This window comes from Arachis duranensis, chromosome 7, assembly GCF_000817695.3.
Source record: "Arachis duranensis cultivar V14167 chromosome 7, aradu.V14167.gnm2.J7QH, whole genome shotgun sequence".
Classification (NCBI taxonomy): Eukaryota; Viridiplantae; Streptophyta; class Magnoliopsida; order Fabales; family Fabaceae; genus Arachis; species Arachis duranensis.
Genome location: NC_029778.3, coordinates 13,977,971 through 13,988,621, shown reverse-complemented (window position 1 = coordinate 13,988,621; position 10,651 = coordinate 13,977,971). Strand labels below are relative to the sequence as shown.

General features: G+C 34.0%; 2 protein-coding genes across 2 annotated transcripts; both read left to right on the top strand.

The window, feature by feature from the left end:
• Positions 1 to 623: 623 nt before the first annotated feature.
• LOC127740503 (uncharacterized) lies at positions 624 to 3,435 on the top strand. Its single transcript, XM_052251502.1, has 5 exons — positions 624 to 1,470; positions 1,561 to 1,776; positions 2,374 to 2,567; positions 2,662 to 3,019; positions 3,116 to 3,435. The coding sequence occupies exons 1-5, from the start codon at positions 624 to 626 to the stop codon at positions 3,433 to 3,435; spliced, it is 1,935 nt and encodes a 644-aa protein (XP_052107462.1).
• A 3,244-nt stretch (positions 3,436 to 6,679) lies between these two features.
• Positions 6,680 to 10,395, top strand: LOC107457947 (mitochondrial succinate-fumarate transporter 1). Its single transcript, XM_016076147.3, has 3 exons — positions 6,680 to 6,935; positions 7,253 to 7,699; positions 9,558 to 10,395. Exons 2-3 carry the CDS (start codon positions 7,271 to 7,273, stop codon positions 10,092 to 10,094), a joined length of 966 nt encoding a protein of 321 aa, XP_015931633.1. The 5' UTR covers positions 6,680 to 6,935; positions 7,253 to 7,270; the 3' UTR covers positions 10,095 to 10,395.
• Positions 10,396 to 10,651: the final 256 nt, after the last annotated feature.

Here is a 10,651-nt window from a genome sequence, read left to right as displayed (position 1 = left end):
ATAACATAATGAAAAAATACATAATTATATATAGTGTGGTACAATTCTTACAGTGGGAGTACGTACTCCTCATCTAGCGCCCGACGGTCTGCTAGGGTTTCACTGCGCCCCCTCCATGGTTACACCTTTCTTTGTCTTTTCTTCGTCAAACTCTTTTCCATCTTCTTCTATTTTTTATTTTCTTCTTAATTTCTTTTCCACTTAGCTCCCTAATTTTCGTTTTCTCTCCCAATTTTGCTCTTTTAATTTATTCCATTTTCTAATTTACTCATTCCATATATCTTATGTCTCTCTGGAATCATTGAATACCAATTCTGATTTTCTCTACACCATGAGCAACAAATCAGAGACTCAGAACCCTCATATAATTGCTATGACGGTGGAGGGTGCCAACCTTCAAGTGGCACCCAAAGAAATATGAAACTGCTCTCGTAGAATTGTCGGGGTTTGGGAAGACCCCTGACAATCCACAATCTTGAAGGGATTTGCAAATCCTACTCCCCCGAGGTTGGTTTTATCTGTGAAACAGAAAATCAATCTCGACAAGTTGAAGGAAAACTAAGATCTTGTGTTTTAAGGAATGGTTTATTGTAGATCCGGATGGATTATCAGGGGGTTTGGCAATGGCATGGAGGGATGGTTGCACTGTTCAGATTTTACAGCATGGTAGATTTTTCATTGCGGCATCAGTTCTGACAGCTGGTTCTAATGATCCCTATGGTGTTTTAGGTGTTTATCTCAGTTCAAATGATCAACATAGAATGGCTCAATTTACTGAATTAACTTCAGTCACCCAACAGTTCGATGGTAAGGTTGTGTTAATGGGGGATTTTAATGCCATTTCTAATCAATTGGAGAAAGAAGGTGGGGGTGCTAAATCTCCTTCTTCTATTGAAACCTTTAATAGTTTTATTGATGATAATTTCCTGATTGATATTGGTATGGTCGGAAGACCATTCACTTGGTCAAATAGACGGAGGGGTGATGAGTTGATACAGGAAAGACTGGACCGATTCCTGGTAGGAGTTGATTGGCAGCAACTCTATCCCAATGCAACGGTTCTTAGACTGTTAGAATCAGGCTCGGATCATGCCCCTCTTCTCCTAGACTCTAATCCGAGAACTGAGAGATCTAAACACCGATTCAAATTCCAAGAAAGATGGTATTCCAATGATGAAATACGCCAGATTATTAGAGAGGTTTGGCATGAACAGGTTGATGGTTCAGCCATGTATATCCTAGCTAAAAAAATAAAGCGTTGTCGGCATAAGATTGTCAAATGGCAGCAAGAACACAGATCTAATTCGAAGGTGGAGATTGATTTACTACAGTCGAAATTAGAGGAACTTCGTTTAGCAGGAATTCATGGAGGCGACATCATTTCAGAAATAGAGGACAAACTTGAAAAAGCATTGCAAAATGAGGAATCTTATTGGAAAGATAAGTTTAGAGTCAAATGGCTCAAATCTGGTGATCAGAATACAGCTTTCTTCCATTAGAAATTTAGAAATTGAACCCGAAGGAATAGAATTTGGCAACTAACTGGCAATGATGGTGAAGTGGCTACTTCAAATGCTGGTATTGCTTCTGTGGCTGAATCTTATTTCAAGGACATCTTTTCCTCCACTTGTCATGAGAACCCTGAACCTCTGTTTACTGATTTTGAACCTAAGGTTACAGCTCAAATGAAACGTAGGCTTCAAAGACCAGTGACTATGGAGAAAGTGAAACGCGCAACATTTAGCATTCATCCTCAAAGTGCTCCAGGAGATGATGGTATGACAGCAAAATTTTTTCAAAGCTTCTGAAACATACTTAGTGGTGATGTGTTTCGAGCAGTTAAGAGCTTCTTTTCTGGGGGCAGAATCTTGAAGGGTTTTAACCACACTCAGATCTGTCTTATTCCCAAGATTTCTGATGCTAAAGATATGACTTAGGTAAGACCAATAAGCCTATCTTCAGTCTTTTACAATATTATCTCTAAAGTATTTGTACATAGACTTCAGGGTATGATAAATAGACTAATTAGCCCTACGTAGAGTACTTTTATTAAGGGCAGATTAATCTTTGATAATATCCTAATTGCTCACGAGTGTATGCATTACTTGAAGAACAAAAAAAGGGGTCTCAAAAATGAAATGGCGCTAAAATTAGATATGAGTAAGGCATATGATAGGGTGGAATGGCACTTTCTTTGGTTTATACTGGAGAAGTTTGGTTTTGACTCTCGATGGATCATGTGGATTCGAGAATTAGTGACAACTGTTTCTTATTCTGTTATTGTGGAAGGACAACCTTATGGTTTCTTCAAACCAAATAGAGGTATTCGACAAGGAGATCCTCTATCCCCCTATCTTTTTCTTTTTTGTGCAGAAGGTCTCTCCTTCTTGCTACACAAGGCAGAACAAAATAGACTAATTCAGGGTCTTCAGATACATAGGCGATGTCCCAAGGTCAACCACCTCCTGTTTGCTGATGATTCCATTTTATTCTGTAAGGCTAGTCCTGAAGCATGTTCAAATATCCTGCATTTATTGAATTCTTATGAAAGCATCAGTGGCCAGAGGGTAAATCTTAATAAATCTGCTATATTCTTTAGCCACAACACTCCATCCACTACTCGTACACTACTGGCTAACTCTATGAATATTAATCGCTCAGGATAAATACCTTGGTTTGCCTTCTACAGTCTCTAAATCGAAAAAGGCTTCTTTTAGTATGATCAAAGAAAAGGTTCGGAAAAGAATCCAAGGGTTGAAGCGCAATCTTCTTTCGTCAGGTGGTAGACACATATTGCTTAAGGCAGTGGGAGAAGCTATTCCTATTTATACATTGTCTTGCTTCAAGTTGCCTGATGGTTTAATTTCGGAAATTCACTCTCTACTTTCTCAGTTCTGGTGGGGACAAAAAGGTTCTGAAAGGAGGATGGCTTGGATTAGCTGGGACACTATGACTCGCCCACGAAAAGAAGGAGGCCTTGGATTTAAAGATCTCAGAATCCAAAATCTTGCGCTTTTAGGCAAATAGTTTTGGCGACTTGTAACACAGCCTACTTCCTTATTATCCAAAATCTTAAGAGGTAAATACTTTAGCAATGGTAATGCTATAACGGCAGAAATTGGAGTCTTACCTTCTTGGGGATGGAGGAGCATACTGGAAGGCCGAAAGATTGTTCAAAAAGGTCTTAATTGGGCTGTGGGTACTAGTGAGGATATCCGAACCTTTGAGGATTCTTGGCTGCCTCCTCCGTATCCTTTAATGATTTCTGACATGCCAAATAGACAGGCTATTTCTGAGTTGTTTCCAAGAGTTAAAGATCTAATTACTGAAGATAGGAATTGGAATCAGAATCTTATTCAAGAATTATTTTCCCAAGACGTTGCAAATATGATTTTGCCAGTTAAAATTCAACAGAGTAGGGACAAATTGCAATAGAATTTGAACAAATCCAAGTAATATGATACAGCTTCAGGTTACAGAATTGGCTATTTATTTTACCATCCGCCTCTGGAGCTTTGCCCTAATTATATGCAACAGAAAAAGCCGTGGATTGATCTATGGAAGTTGAACTTGTCTCACAAAATTAAGCTATTTATTTGGAAAGCTCTCCATGGCCGACTTCCGGTGCTTGCTCAGATTCATCACCGCATTCCATCTATATCACCAATATGCCCTTGCTGTCATGAAGCAACGGAAACAGTCACTCATTGTTTGATCGATTGCTCTAGAATTAAAGATGTATGGTCTCAGAGTTATCTTCGTGACTGTCTTCCCCCTCAGAGTTCTAACGACTTTTGGACATGGTGGACTGCATCAACAGAGATACTTAACTCGTTGAAGAATGCTGACCGTAATCCTCAATTGCTTGCCATCATTTGCTGGAACTGCTGGAAAGCTCGCAACCAGTTGATTTTTGAAGGTTCTACTTCTATGCCGTCTGCCATTCTAGCAAGCTCTGTCAAGTTGCTTCGTGAAATCCAAAGAACTCCCAGTTTAGGTCGTCATCTCCATGAGACAAGCTCTTAGGTGCATTCAATTTGATTTATCATTATTTCTTCTTTAAGATTTTTCTTCGTTTTTCGACCACACACCGTTGGATGAATACCTTCAGTGTAGTGTTTTTGGGAAATCCCCACCTTTTATTATGCTATCCTGCTTTTGGACATCTTTGTATTTCATTTTTTTAATAATTAATGAAATATAACCTATTATCTTTGGGAAAAAAAAGTGTGGTACAATTCTTTTTCTTATTCTTGGCCTTTTGATTATTGAGTGGTTGTGTTTTTGTTAAATTGTTAACTAATTTTTGTTGTTAATAAATAATGGCTTTTTGTCTGATTATTATTTTTATAATTTTTTTAATTTTTATCTGATTATTATTATTTTTTTATAATAATATATCTGTATAAAATAATTTGGCTTCTAATTCTTTCCGTTTCAATGATATTTCTAATCCTCCTATTAGATTATAATTGTAATTATATTTTAGTATTTTTATTTATATTTATTTATTATTTTATTCTAAAACAGTTATTTCGATTGAACTATAGTTAAATTTGTCGAATTAGTAAAGCGATAAATCAATAATTAGACCATAACTGGTTTGATTTTTAAAATTTTACTCTTTTTTTTTCTATTCATACACTGAAGATTGAAGACAAAAAAACGACGAGTGAATATTCATTCTATTCTCTGATCATTTTTTCGAAAGATTACGAAATTTCGATAAAAAAATTCATCCTTTTCAGTTTTTGATATTTAACTTTGAGATTGGTTAGTTTTTCTATTAATGATATCTCTTTAGAACATATTTATGTGATACGTCAATTGTAAATATATCTTTTATTTAATTTTTATAAATAAAAATAATTAAAAAATTATTAATATTTTTTAGTTAATATATTTAAGAAAAATAATAAAAAAACTAAATAATTTTGACAATTATTATTAAAAGATAATAAAGTTTCTAACAGAAAAAAAATATGAATTTTAATTAATTTTTGATAGATAAATTAACATCTTAAGACTTGTTTTGAGGTAATTATTAGGAATTGTTTAAAATTTTTTTTCTCAAAAAAGAAAAAAGAATAAATTTATGACTCTTTGAATTTTCAACATGACAATTCTAAACATTAAATATATAAATTAATTCGACTACATTAAATAAACAAAATATTAAAATAATACATAAATATTTATAAGTTAGTGACTTAATAATATTAATCAAATAAATTTTAATATTATATTAAAATTAATATTTAATGTGTTTAATTCAATTTGAAAAACATTTTATAACCGTACATATAATGTTATAAACTATTTAGATTTATAATTTTAGAGAAATTTTTTCTAAGAGACGTGAAATTTATAATACTTGTTTGCTCAATTCTTACTCTTCCAAAGATGCTCCATTCTCTAATTATAATTAAGTAACAGTTGTCCCTTTTTTTTTTTTTCAAATTACATTTGTCTGTCCCTCATAACTCATAAGTCATAAGTCACATGCCTAACTTGTGTTATGTCCCACTGCTGACTTTATTTGTTACATAGGTCACTTTTATAAATAAATGTATTAATCCAAATGATTTTCTAATTCATTCTATAAATTTTTGATGTTTTTTCACTTTAAAGACCGATGATTCTATTAAAATTAGAATATATATTAATTTTTATTTTTTAAATATTTATAGATGTTTTACTAAAATAACTCTAATATAAGACTCAAATTAGTTGAAGCTCATCTATTTAGTTCTTATGAAGAGACATTTGTATATATTTCATGGAGTAGTTTTTACCCCATAAAATAATTTTGTTAAAATAAAAAATGAAAAATTTTAAGAAAAATAAATATAATATATAAAAAGTAATATTAAAACAATTAAATTTAAGAAAAGTACGAAGAGCCAATGAAATATTTGTACAATATATACAATGAAAATTTAGGAAGTATTAGAGATATAACTATTAGTGTTATCTTTTCACATCAGCTTAGAGTTCTAAATCTGAAAGGTTAAAAATTCGATCATTGGTGAATTCCAAAATCAATGTAAACTTTTGGAAAGATGTTTATTATCCCTAGTATTCGAATGATTATTCTAAATAGTATAGAAAATATTCATTTTGTAACTCAATAACCTATTATACACATTGTACAAATAATTCATTGTCTTCTAAGAGAATCCTTAAATTTATTATATAAGGTAAATAAGAATTTCTCAAAGTAAACTCAATCAAAGACCCTCCTGGCTTTCAATCATTATTACTTTTTTTTCATCTACTCACATCATGAAAATAATTTTATAAAAGATAATAATTACGATATAAATGCATATTATGTTAAATAATATTAAAAATAAAGTCAGTTATTATAATTGAAAGAGTACCAATACAGCAACAGTCTAATATTTTTTAATTACTATTTTTAAATAAAGAGATTTTTACATAATAAGTCACTTATTTTATTACAATAATAAATAAATCAGAATCAAAATCCGTGAACAGGTGCTTTATAAAATTTAATTAAAAAATATATAAAAATTTAATAAAAAATTTGGTAAAACCAAAATAATTAAACCAATAAAAAATTCTGATTCTGCATGTGCGTGACAAAATCCCCAATTTTTTATTTTCTTTCTCAAATAACAAAATAAACAAAAGAGACAAGATTCTGTATCTGAGTCCACCACCCTGCGCCTCGCTCCCTTCAACATCAATTCCTCTGACGAAAAACAAAAAGAAAGAAACACAAAAATTGATTAATTTTATTCTAATTCTAAAATTTATAAACACCAAAGGAAGGAGGGATTCTCAAAAAAGACAGAGAGAGAAGCGTAGAAGACGCACCCACCGCGTGCGAAGCTTCCTCCGCCTCCGCCGCCACTCCTCGGTCGCAACCTTCTTTGCAGCCTCGTCGGTCTAATCGGCTGCACTTGAAGGTACTCAAAGCTCCCCCACTGCTTCTTTTTTCTTCTTTATTTTAATTTTCAGTTTTCCTAGTATTTAATTTGTGCATTCTTTTTTCGCATGTTAATGTTACTAGCTTATATAATCATTTTGATTATCTTTACTTGTTCACCGACATTGGCATGATGAAATAAATCAAAGTAGAAATTTTTAATTGAAAAATGAAAAAGAAAGGAAAAAGAAAAAGAAAAGAATCAAAAGATTAAGTCATCAATGTATACCTTTCATTGTTGGTAGCAATTTTTGTTAGTTGGTTTGAATACAAAACAAGGTTAATCCAAATTTGCAGAGCAAAGTTTGATTAGTGATGAAGCAAGAGGATGGTGGTGCAAAAGCACAAGCACAGGGTAACCTAAATTCAGCTCCAAAGGCAGCAATTCCACCTTACATGAAAGCAATCTCTGGCTCCCTTGGAGGGATTGTGGAGGCTTCTTGCTTGCAGCCAATTGATGTGATCAAGACCCGGTTGCAGCTTGATAGATCAGGGAACTACAAGGGGATAGCACATTGCGGCACCACCATTGCCCGGACTGAAGGCGTGCGTGCCCTGTGGAAGGGCTTGACGCCTTTTGCCACTCACTTGACCTTGAAGTATGCATTACGGATGGGATCCAACGCGATGTTTCAGTCCGTGTTTAAGGACCCCAAGAGCGGGAAGATCAGCAACCAGGGTAGGCTGCTTTCTGGCTTTGGTGCTGGGGTGCTTGAGGCTCTTGCTATTGTCACGCCTTTTGAGGTTTGGGAATTTTATGTTCTTTGATGTGTAATTGTCAATGTCATTAAGTAATTATGCTGGTTTATGCATATTGGACTATGATTAAGTAGCATATGAACCAAAGTTAATAAGTATGACTTCATGAAGGGAAAATCATATAAACAACTTCTAAGACTTTCTTGCTAGCAACCAGTACTAGTCTCTGCATTTTCACTTTTTGATATTTGTTTAAGTACTTGTGGTTTGGATCAACAGCATTTAGTGCTTAGGTTTTTTGTAGATGTTAAGAATTTGAGGAGACAATTTATTTAGCTTTTATCATAGGGCTCTTTATAGGCATATATTACTTTGTCTAGATATTTTCCTTTGCATACTTTGCTATTAAATAATTAGATCTTGATGGTTCAAAATTATAACCTGATCCTTTCTTATATTGTTCCTGTTTGTGTTTGTTATCTTGACTTATCGGTACTCTAAATACCTAATTATATGAGTCCCCGTTGTGCCTTTTAAAACATTAACTCTATATTCCATTGTTCCTAGTACTATAACTATGCTTAATTATATTTATAATCAGATTGAACATGAAATCTTAAATTTTATGTTGAATTAGTTGATCAATGTCATTTCGATTATCCGAGGATTCCTTTTACACTGAACTACAATTTACAAATTATATTTCATCAGATATTCATGCCCATATTATCTGCCTGTGCCTTGTGATAGACTAAAGTTTACTTGTTTACAAATGACATGTTGATAAACTGTTTGGTGCAAGGTCCTGGTTGAACACATAGGATTTTATGTCTTGGAATTCATAGTTTTACACAGTAGCCTTTGTTGGTTAAAAACATTTTCAAGTTCGTATCTAAATTCTATTGGATGGTTGGATAACATTCCTTTAATGTCAGTTGTACTGGTTGTTCTTGGAATTTTAATGAATAAATTCTTACAATGTCAATGGTCATATTTTATTTAAGCTGCACATGGTCTGTCAGATCATACATGATGCATGGAAATTCTTAAAGATTTCTTTTTAAAATGCCAAGTCAACTTGACTAGTGGCTAAGATTTGTAAAATCTAATGACCATTAATTGTGGTAAGTGCTAGGAAGAAGGTTTGTGCCTTGACCCTTAATAGTTTATATATTTTGTGTATAGTACAAACTAATAAATCATGTCATTGATTTACTTGGGTGTAGCATGTTACTATGCATTCCCACAATGCTACCTATTACATACTCAACTCAATCAATTGAAAATGCATCCACAATACACTTACAAACCGGCCCATACTACTTAAATGTCGTTGGTTCTCTGATCATGGTATCTCATAATGACTGTTAAGAGCTTTTAAGATTACAAACCTTTGAGACCAATGATAGGACTAGTACTAAAAAAATAAGCTGCAGATATGTATAGAGATGGGTGTGTATGTATCTTGATTAGAGAGATCAAAGTATTCAAATGTTACTAACACGGAGAACCCTTCCCTCTTTTCCTTTCTCATTTTTGTTTTTCGCTAACTTCTTGTTGTCTCTAGCTCTTTCTCATGCTTTCGCGTGAACTACCAGCAGATATTGTCTGTGCATTTGCCCAATGATATAAATGCACTATTCATTCGAGGCCTAATTGCTAACCTGCACATCCTCCTTTTAATTCTTCCTAACATAGTTTTGTGTGTTGCAATGATGAGTGCATGACTAAATGATACTTTTTTTTTTGAATTTTTTATCCTAAAGTAATTGTAATAAGGCACTTTTTTTTTTCAAGAAGAAAAGAGAGAGTTAACATTGGTGTTGCTATTCAGCATAAGGCATCACTAACATGTTTGGCATGTGGTTGCTCATGTTCATAATATGTGTTCGTGTCTTTGTAGGTTGTGAAGATTAGGTTGCAGCAGCAGAGGGGACTAAGCCCCGAGCTTTTAAAATACAAAGGTCCCGTGCATTGTGCTCGAATGATTGTGAAGGAGGAAGGCATTCTTGGGCTTTGGGCAGGGGCTGCTCCTACTGTAATGCGTAATGGGACAAATCAAGCTGCCATGTTTACTGCCAAAAATGCTTTTGATATACTTTTATGGAGCAAACATGAAGGAGATGGAAAAGTACTCCTACCATGGCAGTCTATGATTTCAGGGTTCCTTGCTGGCACCGCAGGCCCTATTTGTACTGGTCCCTTTGATGTGGTGAAAACAAGGTTGATGGCTCAGAGCCGAGAGGGGGGCGAACTGAAGTACAAGGGTATGATTCATGCCATCAGAACAATATATTCGGAGGAAGGACTTCGCGCCTTATGGAAAGGTCTGCTGCCTCGGCTCATGAGGATCCCGCCTGGCCAGGCCATTATGTGGACAGTGGCCGATCAAATCATTGGTTTGTATGAGAGGAGACATCTCAAAATGGCAGAATTATAGGTAATGTACTAATATTTTCTTTCTTTTCCTTTTTCTTTTTGGCAATCATTAGTTTTTTAAGCCAATTTCAATGCAAGGATAGAGTTAATAATCATTTTTGTCCTCTTTCTCTAAGGCTTATTTAGTTAATTCCATTGAATTTGATGAGTGGACAATTGGGGTCCATATAAAGCTTAGTGAATAACTAGCAATTTTAGCCTTAAAACAATTTTCTAAATACTTGCACTACTAGCTAGCAAGTCATTTTATGCGAAGTTGTAGCAATCTGGAATAAAGTTTACATGCTATTTTCTGGAGTGTATTTATATTGTTTATCAGTATTAAAATCAAAAGCAGCATTTAAGAAGTTGAAGCTTTTCAACAATGTGGTGGACGATGAAATAAATAGCGCCAAAAGAAAACTATTAGCTTCCCCTAATTTCTTGCCAAAGCCACTCTTTTGCAGCCTGTTTGTTTGAACCGGGAAACATTGGACTCGCCCAAATGTTCCACCAACACCGCAATAAAGCATTACAATCTTCTTTCTACACTAAACACTCTTGATACGTACAAGCATA